Source organism: Lissotriton helveticus, chromosome 9 (assembly GCF_964261635.1).
Source record: "Lissotriton helveticus chromosome 9, aLisHel1.1, whole genome shotgun sequence".
In the NCBI taxonomy this organism is placed as follows: Eukaryota; Metazoa; Chordata; class Amphibia; order Caudata; family Salamandridae; genus Lissotriton; species Lissotriton helveticus.
In genome coordinates, this window is record NC_136070.1 from 441,628,628 (window position 1) to 441,643,007 (window position 14,380).

The following is a 14,380-nucleotide window of genomic DNA, read 5'->3' on the forward strand; positions in this document are numbered from 1 at the left end:
TTTTAGGAGGAGAGACAATCTTTTTCCTGCTAGAGCGTAACCCACCCCGTTTGGTTAGGCCCTTTCTACATGCTCTTATTGCTCTAGTAACTGGGGCAGACATAGGTGAGGGGGGGGAAGAGATTTTTCTGGGGTCGGGTTAGGTTGGTCTAGGGACTCGTTGGACAAATTAATGGTAGTTGGGATGGTTTGGTCAAAGTTATCTTCCTGAGTGAAGACATTATCAGTGGAGTGCTACAATGTACCTGTATCGGGACTTCGATCGTATCTGATTCTAATAGAGAATACTGTGTGGGGATTAAGGGGGTAGAGCTCAAACCCAGTGATATCCTCCTTGAGCTATTAATTTTGCTAACTACTTGAACTAGGTAGTTGTCAATAGTATTAGAGGCTGAAGATGTCTTCTGCTTAGACATATTGCACTCAGAAGAATGATCTCACAATTTCACTGGAAGCTCAGAAGAACAATGATTAACAAATGACAGAGGAGCCTGACATAAACAATACTTAGAGGTATTATTAACAATATATCTTACGATCAAAGGTCCACGAGTTGGCCACGATAGCAACAAAATAAAGAACCAGGCCCAGTCCAGTCACGGTCAGTCTCGGACTGTCTCAGACTGTCCGCCATTTGTCCGGGCTTCGTCCCAAGCTTCGTCCTGCACACGCGTCCCGCTAACGCGCTGTAGGACGGCCTAAAATACCAGGCACTAGATGAAGGGGAGGGGACACGGGAAGAGGCGGCAGGTGTGCGAAGTATGGAGAACGCACTGCCTGGTGGGCCTCGCAGTCCTGGTCCCAGCTGTCAGTCAAAACTCCAGAAGGCAATCACCGGCAAAGGCAGCTTACTTCCAGTTCAAATGGCGGCAAAGTCGTAGTATCCCAAAGAACCGACTACGAGCGGCACCCCAGGCAAGACGAGCAGCAGAGGGGAGGGGACACGGGAAGAGGCGGCAGGTGTGCGAAGTATGGAGAACGCACTGCCTGGTGGGCCTCGCAGTCCCGGTCCCAGCTGTCAGTCAAAGCTCCAGAAGGCAATCACCGGCAAAGGCAGCTTGGCGGCAAAGTCGTAGTATCCCAAAGAACCGACTACGAGCGGCTCCCGCAGAGCGGGGGCCGCGAGTCGCGTTTTAAAGCCCAGGCAAGACGAGCAGCAGAGGGGAGGGGACACGGGAAGAGGCGGCAGGTGTGCGAAGTATGGAGAACGCACTGCCTGGTGGGCCTCGCAGTCCCGGTCCCAGCTGTCAGTCAAAGCTCCAGAAGGCAATCACCGGCAAAGGCAGCTTACTTCCAGTTCAAATGGCGGCAAAGTCGTAGTATCCCAAAGAACTGACTACGAGCGGCACCCGCGGAGCAGGGGCCGCGAGTCGCGTTTTAAAGCCCAGGCAAGACGAGCAGCAGAGGGGAGGGGACACGGGAAGAGGCGGCAGGTGTGCGAAGTATGGAGAACGCACTGCCTGGTGGGCCTCGCAGTCCCGGTCCCAGCTGTCAGTCAAAGCTCCAGAAGGCAATCACCGGCAAAGGCAGCTTACTTCCAGTTCAAATGGCGGCAAAGTCGTAGTATCCCAAAGAACCGACTACGAGCGGCACCCGCGGAGCAGGGGCCGCGAGTCGCGTTTTAAAGCCCAGGCAAGACGAGCAGCAGAGGGGAGGGGACACGGGAAGAGGCGGCAGGTGTGCGAAGTATGGAGAACGCACTGCCTGGTGGGCCTCGCAGTCCCGGTCCCAGCTGTCAGTCAAAGCTCCAGAAGGCAATCACCGGCAAAGGCAGCTTACTTCCAGTTCAAATGGCGGCAAAGTCGTAGTATCCCAAAGAACCGACTACGAGCGGCACCCGCGGAGCAGGGGCCGCGAGTCGCGTTTTAAAGCCCAGGCAAGACGAGCAGCAGAGGAGAGGGGACACGGGAAGAGGCGGCAGGTGTGCGAAGTATGGAGAACGCACTGCCTGGTGGGCCTCGCAGTCCCGGTCCCAGCTGTCAGTCAAAGCTCCAGAAGGCAATCACCGGCAAAGGCAGCTTACTGCCAGTTCAAATGGCGGCAAAGTCGTAGTATCCCAAAGAACCGACTACGAGCGGCACCCGCGGAGCAGGGGCCGCGAGTCGCGTTTTAAAGCCCAGGCAAGACGAGCAGCAGAGGGGAGGGGACACGGGAAGAGGCGGCAGGTGTGCGACGTATGGAGAACGCACTGCCTGGTGGGCCTCGCAGTCCCGGTCCCAGCTGTCAGTCAAAGCTCCAGAAGGCAATCACCGGCAAAGGCAGCTTACTTCCAGTTCAAATGGCGGCAAAGTCGTAGTATCCCAAAGAACCGACTACGAGCGGCGCCCGCGGAGCGGGGGCCGCGAGTCGCGTTTTAAAGCCCAGGCAAGACGAGCAGCAGAGGGGAGGGGACACGGGAAGAGGCGGCAGGTGTGCGAAGTATGGAGAACGCACTGCCTGGTGGGCCTCGCAGTCCCGGTCCCAGCTGTCAGTCAAAGCTCCAGAAGGCAATCACCGGCAAAGGCAGCTTGGCGGCAAAGTCGTAGTATCCCAAAGAACCGACTACGAGCGGCTCCCGCAGAGCGGGGGCCGCGAGTCGCGTTTTAAAGCCCAGGCAAGACGAGCAGCAGAGGGGAGGGGACACTAGAAGAGGCGGCAGGTGTGCGAAGTATGGAGAACGCACTGCCTGGTGGGCCTCGCAGTCCCGATCCCAGCTGTCAGTCAAAGCTCCAGAAGGCAATCACCGGCAAAGGCAGCTTACTTCCAGTTCAAATGGCGGCAAAGTCGTAGTATCCCAAAGAACCGACTACGAGCGGCACCCCAAAATGACTCAATTCAATAGGGGGAACTGGATAGGTTAAAAAAATGTTTTTAAAGATTGAAATAGGAAGCACAAAACACTTTGATAGTGGTCTTGTTAGACTGGGCCCTAGGTCCAATTTGAGCCTGGCAGCAATAAAGTTGGGGCTGGATACACCAACCATGTTGATCCTCGTCAACGACTTTACCTTCTGGCTTAACCCTGTAAGTCTTTGTCCACCACATGTAAACTTCTAAAGCCCCCCAGGACCTCAGGAGAGGCACTAAGAGGCTCACAAGTGTTAGTCAGAGACTAACAGCAGGGTCCATTCCATGCCCAGTTTCCACTGGTCCAATGGACAGTTGCGAGAAAGGCCTCTTGTAGCTTATTGTAGGCTTGATTCTGAGGGGAGAGAACAATTTAGTTCTGGTAGGACAGTGTTGCATTCTTTTCTTTTGCAATGATATTTGTGTGGCTTTTCAAGCCTCCTCCTGTGTTTTGCAGTGTTAAACATGCAGTCAAGGATGCCAAAGGATCAAATATCAATTTGAATAACTTACGTACATTCAGCAACTTTCTTTCAGATGGAGACAGGAGCTCCTGCAGATTTTTTGCAACCGTTTAACTTTCGCTCTTGGAAATTTGATTTTTATTAATTTGTTTGTTGGGCTCCGTCCTCTTTGTCCTATACTTCGATGGCCACATGAAAAAATAAATTGTATAATAGCTCACAAAACAAAGGAGTGCTATGTGACACCTTCAGACTCATTCTAGCACTTTGAAGTTTTGTATTTTCAGTTGCAGGAATAGGCCTTTAAAAACATGTTCTATTGGGTTAAAGAAAACAGTACTGTCAGCATGTGTCTCACCTGTCAGGGAGAACTTGACATCAATGCAGAAAGAGGCATGAAGCAGCAGAAAGAAGGACTACAAAAGAAGCTTGGAGAGCCGGGAAGAAAGCAATGCAAGGAAGTGAGAACAACTAAAGAAAGGAGACGGGGAGAAAGGGAAGAGAGAGGAAGAAGAAGAGTGAGAGATAGGCAAAAAGAGAACTGGAGAGTGAGAATAAGGATCTAGGGACAGGAGCAAAGGAGAGAAGTAAAGGGGGGTACACGAGAGAATGAAGACAGCCGCATAGCACTTAAAACGTATTTCTATATGCATGCAGCTTTCTTGACCCTGCTCACTTCCGCCTGCATTGTCCATTGCCACTGTCAGTGCTGCTAACTACAGTAACACAGCTATTAACCATCACACTCCTTCAGTCGTGAACGTACCGTAACAGCGTATATTAAATCTCTCTCCTACTAATGTATTTAGAGAAATTCAAGAGAAACATCCGCAAACCCCGTCTACCCCATGACGAAGTCGGTGATTCACTCGCATGGATTAAAGTGGTCTTGCAAAATGTTGACATCATTAGGTCATATCAAAAACTCAATTTTACAAACAGAAGGTTTCGTGCCCATGAAGTATGTGCAAAACTCATCATACGAAACTACTTTCAACGTACACGGTTCAGTGCTGTACTCAGACGCCGGGCATGTGAATCCCTAAAGTGCCCAAGCTTGCTTGCTAAAGAAATTAAAGTATTAGCATGGCATTAATTATTCGGATATGGTACTACTAGAAACTTTTCTAAAAAAACACTGTGTTTGGTAATCATAAAAGTAAAAAAATTACGCACGCTGCTACTCTGACAGCAGACCAGTATTAATGTCCATAATGTATAGAACTTTCTTATCGTGGCTGCTGTTGCACCGATATTTACATTACATGAAGAACTATATTTTTCTTTTTATCGAACACGGTCATGTGCTTAGACACAGAAGGTACACTAGTGCACACAATGTAACTAAGTGCATACAAGTAGCAGGAACTAGGTTCCAATTACAAATTCAGAAGTGAAAGCAAGCAGCATACCTCGACAACAACAAAACAAGTCAGGTATTGCGAAACTCACCGCCGCAGCCCGGCTCGGACAGGAAGCCAGGCCACCTGTGTTGGGACGGAGGCGGGGCCCAAAAAAGACAGGAAACAGACGGGAGCCTACCCCGCGCTCCTGTGCTGTGAAGCCAGCCGGAAGATTTGCGTGTGAGCTAGCGGGGCTCCCGTGCTCTTAGAGAGCCCCGCCTGCTGCCGAGACTGACCCGCTGCCGAGGGAGAGAGGAACACGAGGAAAGAGCCCGGTGGGTGGAGGGGTGGGAGAGGGGATGTGTGTGTATGCGTGTGTGCGCGCGTGTGTCTGTGTGTGTGTGTGTGTGCGTGTGTGCATGTGTGTGTGTGTGTGTGCATGTGTGTGTGTGTGTGTGCACGCGTGTGCCTGCGTGTGTGTGCCTGCGCATGTCTGTCTGTGCGCGTGTGCGTGTATCTGTTATCAACTTCCTGGCAATGTAGGACAGGAGATGTGCACGGCGTGTGGGTGAACGTGCGCGCTCACATGGGGGAATCCCCTGCGCGTGCACATCCCCTGTCTCACATTCCCAGGAAGTGGATGACAAGATGCTTCACTGGATGCAGCGCTTTGCGCTGCTTACACCAGCTCGACCTAAAAAATTGGAGATGGAAGTAGGTCACCAGTTCCTGAGTGCTCTTAAGCATGTGGCAGTCACTTCTGGCTCAAACTTGTTCCTTTAAACTCAACAAGTTCTTATCAGTGAGTACAGTCTCTACAGTTTACTGCTTTTCTTCCTCAAAAGTGTAGAATTTGACTAGATGGTTGTATATTAAAAGCTGGGACCACTTAACATTGGCTGAGTAACCAACTGCATCATAGTGGAATTTACAACAGTCTTCAATCGAAGATCACTTGCAGTGTTCAATGTACAGAACATTAAACTATAGTCCATTAAAATTAAAACATTTCTGTCAACTATACTTTCAGTCATTTGAATTTTATTTCTGTGTAATACTTTATTTCTCTATCATCCAGGGGGAAATACCCGTGCTAATGGCATGCTGCTTCAGTACAAGGTGTCCGGGTCGGAGGACTTTAAACAGATGAAATTTACTTCATGTGAAGATGTAAATTGTAACAAAAAGCTCTCTGCATCATGGCTTGCAGCTATGCACAAGGTAATTTTCTCATAACCTTTCAGTTGCTCTACCAAACAAGTTATACTGCTTTTCTAGATACAAGTGTATATGAAGAGAAAATCCAGAGGAATTTCTTTCTCACTTTACTCCAGAAAAACCGAATGTTTGGGGCATGTGTTGCTGTAGATACACATGATGTGTATAATTCCGCCTTCTAGTGTTGGGCTCGTATAACTGCAAATAGTTTTTCTTCGAAGAATGTGTGAGACTTCTCTCGGTGATACTGCACATGGGCATTGACTCGCGCTCCAACGAGATTATCTCATTTTCCCTTCGGTTCACAGGTAGTTCAAATAACTCAATGGTCTTGATCATGTAGTTCTTTTCCACCTCGATCACAGAAACAATCCATCACGTCGAATCACTCAGGTCACCGTATCAGCCTTCGGGCCACGCCTGGCTGGGCGTATTTCCCTTCTTCCAGCTCAAACTGGAAATGTGCTGCTGATCGAACAAAAGTAGAACGGAGTGCATTTCAACTGTCATTCTAAATACCTCCATCCCGCCCAACACTTGGTCTATAACCGATGCCTCTCACCCAATCATCAAGAAGATACCTGTGAAGACTGCAGGTTCTTTTGATCGAAGAAGATCCTTTGGGACAGACATGCACGGCATCTAGAAATGCAGCGCAAAGACTACACACTGGATATCTTTGTCTAGTCAGAAGAGGAGGAAGAACAGGCCTCAGCAGCAGTGGTGGCGTCTATAGCCATACAAGACTCCAGCTCTGAGATCAGCAGAGAACAAGGCCCACTCCACATGGAGTCTTCAGAAGATCGTCAGAACGGGAGTGCACCAAACAACATTCGGATGCCCCGACCTCGGCAACAAAACATTGGCCGACAGCCGGAGCCTCCACTTCAAAATCTGCCTCCGAACCGACACACCAAAGCACATCCTCAGTACCGAAACTAACAGCACACCGTTCTTCGACACCGCCCACCCCAGTACTGGAACAGGCATTGGCAACGAAATGCTAGCCATTCGGACCGAACACCTGAGCTAATTGGAGACAATGCAAGAATGACCCAATCAGAGGCAAAAGACATTACAAATTCAGCCCGATGCAAAGAAAATAGTTGTGCAACCGGCAACGCCTCCAATACCCAAAGACAACTAGCGTTAGAGGATGCTCTTAATCCTTTTATAATGCATCGAGAAAAGGGATATGACCACAAGCTCCTTACATATACCACTCCAACACCATCATCACCTTCCCATACCCACACTTCTACACCTGCTTCCACACAAGTCAGAAGAGGGCAACATTACCCCTCACACACAGTGACCTATCGGGGATGATACGGAGGACATAGGAGAGGCTACACATCCGACAGATACTTAGAGCGCATATCATTTAGAACCACAAGTAAGTAAGTAAATTCTTTATTGTTTGATTATTTAAAATCTTACAATTTTTCCAGTACAAAAACATATTCAATAAATACAATAGAATAAAAACAATTATATCATAAAAATTTCTCTAAAAAATATTTATAAAAGCATTTTTTTCTAATTTATTCTCCCAGTTTTGTAGATGCAATCTTTAGGAACTTTACAAAGGCAGCGTTCATGACTATATCATTCGAATGTAGACAGACTTTCAATGCCTGTCTACATGTCCTTGTTCCACGCATATTAAAGTGAGGCTTAAGTATTGCACATCTTTCTTTACTGAGTCCGGGACAGATACATAAGAGGTGGACAATATTCTCTTCTCCACCTTTACAAAATCTACACAATGAGCTGCTGTTGTTTTTTTTCCACGGCGGGGCGTGACTAAGGCCTGGTAGAATCCCAAATCTTGCTCTCACCAGACATTGTTTACTTTTTTCAGACCAAGGTATTTCCAAGTATTCCTGTACTTTCTTTTTTTCGTATCCATTTATTACTGACCACAAATGTTTTCTTTTTGCCAGCAAATCTTTGTCGTTTACAAGTGATAGGTGGTTTGTTGTTCGATTTATTATTTTTTTAAAGGATCCATTGTTTATCATATTGTTCCAGATTGGCGTTAGTGCAAACTCTTCTAATGCATCATTGAGATATTTCCATGCAACTGATCTCGTGTTCTTATTTATTTCTTGCCAAAGTAGCTGAGATATATGGTTATCGTGGTCATTTTTAATCCTATACCACGTTTTAATAAATTGGCCTTTTCTTGCAAAAACTTGATTGTTTAACCCGAACTCCAGTCTAATTTGAGCTGGTGAAGCATTATTTGGGAGATAGAAGAGAGTTTTATATGTTTTGGAAAGGACCTTGTTTATCAATTCTGCATCCGTCCCCATTAATGCCTCACTGCCATATGTTATTGTTGGGAGCAATTTAGCCCCTATAATTTTCAAAAGTGGACGATAGGTCAGATTTCCAAGTGATTTCTGTGCTATCTTGAATGCTGCAGTTAATGAGTTAGCTTTCCTTTGTATGTCCAGTTTTTGTAGTTGATAGTTTCCTTTCTGGTCAAATAGTACACCCAAATACTTGTACACTTTTATTTGTTCTAGTGGTGTATTTTCCATATACCATTTATTATTTTGTCTCAATTTTGTGTTCCTAGTGACAACCATGATTTTTGTTTTGGTTTAATTTATTACCATTCCATTTTCCTGAGCATACAGAACCGTTCTGTTAATTAAGCGCCGAAGTCCGATTTTAGTATGGCTTAGAAGGATGGTGTCATCTGCATACATTAGGTTAGATATCAGTTTATCCCCTAACTTCGGCGGATGTGCATTAAGTTCGTCAAGGTTCCCTGATAGATCTCCTAGGAATAGGTTAAAAAGTAGGGGGCCAACACACATCCCTGCTTTAGCCCTTCTGTTGCTGGAATCTCCTTTGTTAATGATCTACCGTCCCCCATCCTTACTCTTACCCAGGTTTTACTGTGTAACAATTGAATCAGTCTTAATAGTTCAATTGGTATATCTTTTTCAATAAGTTTTTTCCACAATAGATTCCTTTGCACGCAGTCAAAAGCAGATTTAAAATCTACAAAGCACAGATACAAGGGCTGTTTTACTCTGAGTGATTTTTCAATTATTAGTGATAACGCCATAATGTTTGTCATTGTTCCAAGTCCCTTAATAAAACCAGTTTGATTTAATGGCAAAATCTTATTTTCTGTTACCCATTCATTGAGTTTAATTAGTAGAACTCCTGCAAACAGCTTGGCATCTGTATCTTGTAGAGTAATGAGTCTGTAGTTCTCCGCAAGTGCCCAATTGCCTTTCTTGAATATGGGGGAAATTAGTGATCCTCGCCAGGACTCAGGGATGTTGCCTGTCTCTATAACTTCTTTGAATACTTTTTCCAAATAGCTCGACCAAAAGTCCGGATTTTCTTTATAAAGGGCAAATGGTATCCCATTGGGGCCTGGTGCCCCATCTTTCTGCTTCCTTATTAGTTTTACTAATTGATCTTTTGAAATTATGAATTGTTCTTGCATCTCATCACTTATTGTAGAGCTCTCTTGTATGTTTGCACAGATTTTTGTCGCTCCCTTACTGTTTAGATGCTTTTCAAGAAAAGTAGCCCATTCTTGCTCAGTTAAAGTTGATGATACTACCAATTTGTACGGCCGTACTAATTTGTTTATAATTTTCCAAAATTCTCTTGCGTTTGCTTCTTTGCTTGCATGAAATAATTTAGACCACATTTCCTGTTTAGCTTGATATTTCTCATTCCATATTAGTTTATTCAGGGATTGATTTAATGTTTTTAGATTGTTCAAGATTTCATCATTAGTTACTGTAGTTTTTATTTGTCTTCTTATTCTGTTTCGGTCTTTTTTTAATTTCGCTATTGTGTACGGAAGATTCATAGATGAGTCCTTTCCTTCTTTCCATTTTACATTCCTTTTGTTGGGGTTAACCTGAGTTTGGGGTTTCACTATTTTCTTAGTGAATTCCACCCACTGTTCAACTGCGGTTTCTGTCGTATTTTCAGTAAAGCAGCTCTTTATAATGTTCTCAACTTTTACATTCATTCTATCCTTATTCAGATTAGTCCAAATTAGTTTTTTTATAATTTATTGTTCCAGTATACCCCGGCACTGTATGGTACGGTTGGTTAATATTGTGTCTAATGTTGGTAGTTATTAACTGTTGGCAATGGTCACTATCTCCAACTTTAACTATTCTATAAGAGTTTGTTTTGAAATATGTTGAGTGAAACCATTGTATAATCGATCCTGGTGCTTGCATTATGTGCGGTATACGTATATGCAGGAGGAGTATCCTCTTTAAATCGGCCATTAAGGACTCGCAGTCCCAATGCTTCTATGTCCTTAATGAATGTTATACCAATTTGGTTTCATGCCTTATTGGTTGTGACTCCTCGATAGTCCTGCTGCAGAATTGACCATTGAAGGTCTTGTGATTGTGAGACATCATCCCTTATGAACGGTATTAGTAAATTAAGGTTAAAATCCCCAGTCATCACATAATCCGCTAATGGATTTTCTAGGATTTGTTCCAATAATATGGTGTTAAGGGTAGCACATATGGTTGCTCTTCTTGTTTTTGTTGGATAGATATATACATTGATCATAATTAATGACCTATCCTTTTGATCTGTACCTTTTATATTTCAGTTTGACTATAAGTATGTTTTTACTATGTGTTACGAGTTGCTCATGTTCAGCTTGTATGCTATTGGAAATAAAAGTTGCTAACCCCCCACTCGGGCGTCCATACCTATGAATTTTACTTGCGTTTTCATAATATCCTGCATAACCCTCCAATATAAAAGGGTGTGCTTCCCAGGTTTCCTGGAGGAATAATATATGACAGGGTAAAGGAATAGACCTTATTTTTGCATTGGTGAGCTTTGTCCCTACTCCGTTTATGTTCCATGAACACATTCTCAATTCAGTTACTTTTCTTTGGGGGATTGGAATGTTATTCCTTCATTGTACTACATTACTATGCAGAGCCTGTGCAATCCATTTTACATTTATTCGTGAGGTTGTTTCTGTTGTGGAAGGTGGTGATGCCACTCTTGATGTGCTAGTGGATCTCCCCCGGGCATTCCTTAACACTGTTCCTTTTTGTTTGATATTTTTTTCTGTTTGGACCAGATTTGTCTCATTAGTAAATGGAGTAGGATAGACTTTTGGCTCCTGTTTTGTGATAAATATTCCCCAGGCCTTAAATGTTGAAAACTCTCTTAATATTTGCTCTGCTATTGACATAGATTTTAATGTAACCAATGTCAGTTCTTGGGTACTATTCTTGTCGGCAATGAATTTAATAGAATTAATATCTTCATTCTTGATGTTGTCTAAAGCTGGAATTGGTTTAAATAATCTAAGGATGTTCCCTCTATTCAGTGTGTCATATCTACCTCTGGATTCATATTCAGGTTTAAATATGAGCTGTATTTTCTCAACTGTCAATTGGTTTTCTTTGTGTGAGGCTTCCGTTATATGATTTGGTCTGTATCTAATTAGTTTTTCTCCTTCCCGTTTTTCAATTACCAGATGATCCCAGTACGGTGATTTGATTTTAGGCTCTACTGTTCTTTCTATCCTCAATCTTCCTACATCATTCTTATTAAGTTTCAAACCTGATTCTGTGTTCACATTCTGGTGTTGGTATTGTTGCTCACTTGATTTTATAGTTATTTTTAATGGCATACTGTCAATCGTTCCATTCATATGATCATATTTTAAATTGTCCTCATGGATTTCGTCATCTTCCTTTATTTTTTCTGTAATCATTGGTGGATTGGTTGAAGCCATTTGGTTCTTTTTCATTACTTCTTGTCCTTTTTTGGCCTCTTTATTAGTTGTTTGTTCCAGTAGTGGTTCTAGTACGAATATTGGAAATAGTTTTTTAGGCTCATTTTTAGGTCTCGCCTAGACGAAAGCAAAAGCGAAAGCTTTTGCTGTCTAGGGAGACAACTTATGTTGCCGCTTTCTGGGGAATGAAGGGGAATGTGGACAGCAGACTGTTTCGAATTTCTTCTGCTGGAGATTAGACCTCGTGAACGCGCCTTGACTGTATCTAATGCGTGTGGTTTTTTTTTTGGAACGTGGGCCGGGCGCTTGCTTCAGTCAGTTTCACTTTCAAGTGCAGGCATCAATGCGTCTGGTAGTTCTTTATGTGGAGTGCCTTTTGACCTCGTGAGCGCGCTTTGCCTGCATCTAATGTGCACACACACGTACACATACAGAGACATTCCCCCCGCCCTGCCGCATACACAGAAGCGCCCCCGGCCGCCGCATACATACAGAGACATCTCCCCCCCTCCCCCGCCCCCGCCGCAGCTCTTCCCCCCCCCTCCCCCGCCCCCGCCGCAGCTTTCCCCCCCCTCCCCCGCCCCCACCGCAGCTCTCCCCCCCCTCCCCCGCCGCAGCTCTCCCCCCCACCTGACAACACTTACCGGCTCCGGGCTCTGCTGGCGGGGGCTACACGAGAGCTCCCGCTCCTCGGGGCTCTTTCCGCAGCACTTCTCTTTGCTCCCGGTGTGACTCCTCGGCTCTGCAGCTCTTCTCCGGGGCCGCGGGACAAAAGCTACTCCTCTGCGCAGGCGGCTCCGGGGCACTCCGCAGCTCACGGGAGCCCCGGGCCGCGGGAAGACTTTTCCTCTCCTTTCTCGGGTGCTCGAGGAGGCGGGACTTCCGGCCGGGCCGCGATGCAATTGGCTGTCCGGCCGGGCGTTTTCTTCATTTGTCTCTTCCTTTTTAATTTGCTTCTCTTCCCGTGTTAAACGCATTGTTTTGCTTGTTTTATTCCCGATTTCTTTTTTTAATTCGAAACTGTTGTTCTCTCTTACATGTCTGTTTCCTTATTTGAAAGATTTCACTGTAGAATCCAGTTTTTTTGTAAATATATGTTATTGTACTGATACCTATTGTGAAAAGACAACTTCTTAACATTTCGTCACCCAGCAACAGTGAGCAGGCAGGAAATTCACAGTCTGGATATGTGGTACAAAAGTGACACACGTACTGAACGAGTGCCTGCTTCCCGGGAACGAGTTCCACAGTATTTATCGGCAGGGTTAAACATAGTCTTCAAAACTCTTCTCTCAGGAGTGGCCACAACGTTTCCAGGAAATGTGCGTGCATTTTAACGTGTTCTTGCTGGGCATTCTATGCATTTAGTGTATTTCCGTCACTTCTATTTCTTGAAAAATATATTTGACATTTCCAAGTTTTAGTTGCGCGTTCCTCCAGCGTGTTGACTCGTGGATTTTCACAGCATGCTGTCAGAGAGCAGTGTATTTGCATTGGCTGAGCGAGCCACGTGTAAAGTGTCTGTGGATGGCAGTGAACTCTGAAAAACATGGAATAGGAATTTCAAGAACTTCCGTGATGCCGCTAGATGCTGACGCGGCGCTGACGGTAAATGCAAGTCTGAAGCCGGTGCCTGGATGGTCTAATTACCGGTTACACAGCGCCCAGTATTTTCCATCCTCAGATGTTCTATGGGTGTGATTAAGCAGCAAACAGGGCGGTAGGGGGTGTGCTTCAGTAACTCAACAGTCTGTGACCGACAGTCTCCATGACCTGGTGCAGAGGACACGCTGAGTCCGCCAGGACCGTTTTACCACTATGTGTACGTTTTCGCTCAGGGGGCAGTCCAACTTCATTGGGAAAAATAAGCATTTGCATAGCCAATAGGTCTTGACTTTGGGACCTTATAAGTATTTAGTTATGCAGCACAATATCCTTACTGCAACAACATTAATTGTTGCATGGCTAAAAACTTATAAGGTCCCAAAGGCGAGACCTATTGGCTATGCCAATGCTTGTTAGTTATAGGAGAAGTTGTTTCTTCAGTTGATTTTTCTCATTGCAGTCCATCATTTTTTGTTGTACCATCAGTTTTTGTTGAAACCTCATACTTATAATAGTTAGGCTTTTGATTTTTCCTTGCTTTGCGTAATTTTTTCCTTTGTCGTTTTGACATAATATAACCGTTTGGGTCCTGTTCTTTACAATCGTAATTTACCTTTGTTATTATACTAGTTTTTTCCTCTTGTATTTCATCCCTTTGTTGGGTTTCTATTGACAAGTCTCTTTCATCCTGTACATTTTCTTTTTTCAGGGACATCCTCAATGTTGTTATTTCTTCTTTATCCACAATTGACGTGGGATTCTTTTCTTTCTTTTTTGGTATTTCCGTCTCTTCCCATTTATATTTCCTTATGTTCGCTTCCTGGACGTTTTCTTTTTTTATAGCCTTTTTTGTGTCTTCTATTATGATATGTAAAACATCAGGTATTGCTACAAGCTTATCCATAATTGGGGTGCAAATACATTCAATATCCGTTTTTTGTTTATCATTTTGGACTCTGATTATTAGATTGTTTAGCTGTGCAAGTTTGCTATCTATCCCTGTGACTGCATTTGCCATCATTGTGAGTAGGTCTATCTGAATATCCATCATATTCGATTGGTATTTTAACGCTTCTAGAGTTAGTGTTGATGTTTGATAGAATATGTCCCAATTTATTCCAACATCCAGCATTTTTGTTTCTCTTAGATTACTT

The 14,380-nt window shown here is 44.6% G+C and overlaps 1 protein-coding gene across 2 annotated transcripts in view; it reads left to right on the forward strand.

The window, feature by feature from the left end:
• Positions 1-14,380, forward strand: part of ZFYVE21 (zinc finger FYVE-type containing 21) — a 220,583-nt gene that overhangs the window by 171,016 nt on the left and 35,187 nt on the right. For both annotated transcript variants that reach the window (XM_078660263.1, XM_078660264.1), the window contains one exon: positions 5,712-5,854. In XM_078660263.1, coding sequence (XP_078516389.1) covers positions 5,712-5,854 — 143 coding nt within the window. The remainder of the gene's footprint in view (positions 1-5,711; positions 5,855-14,380) is intronic.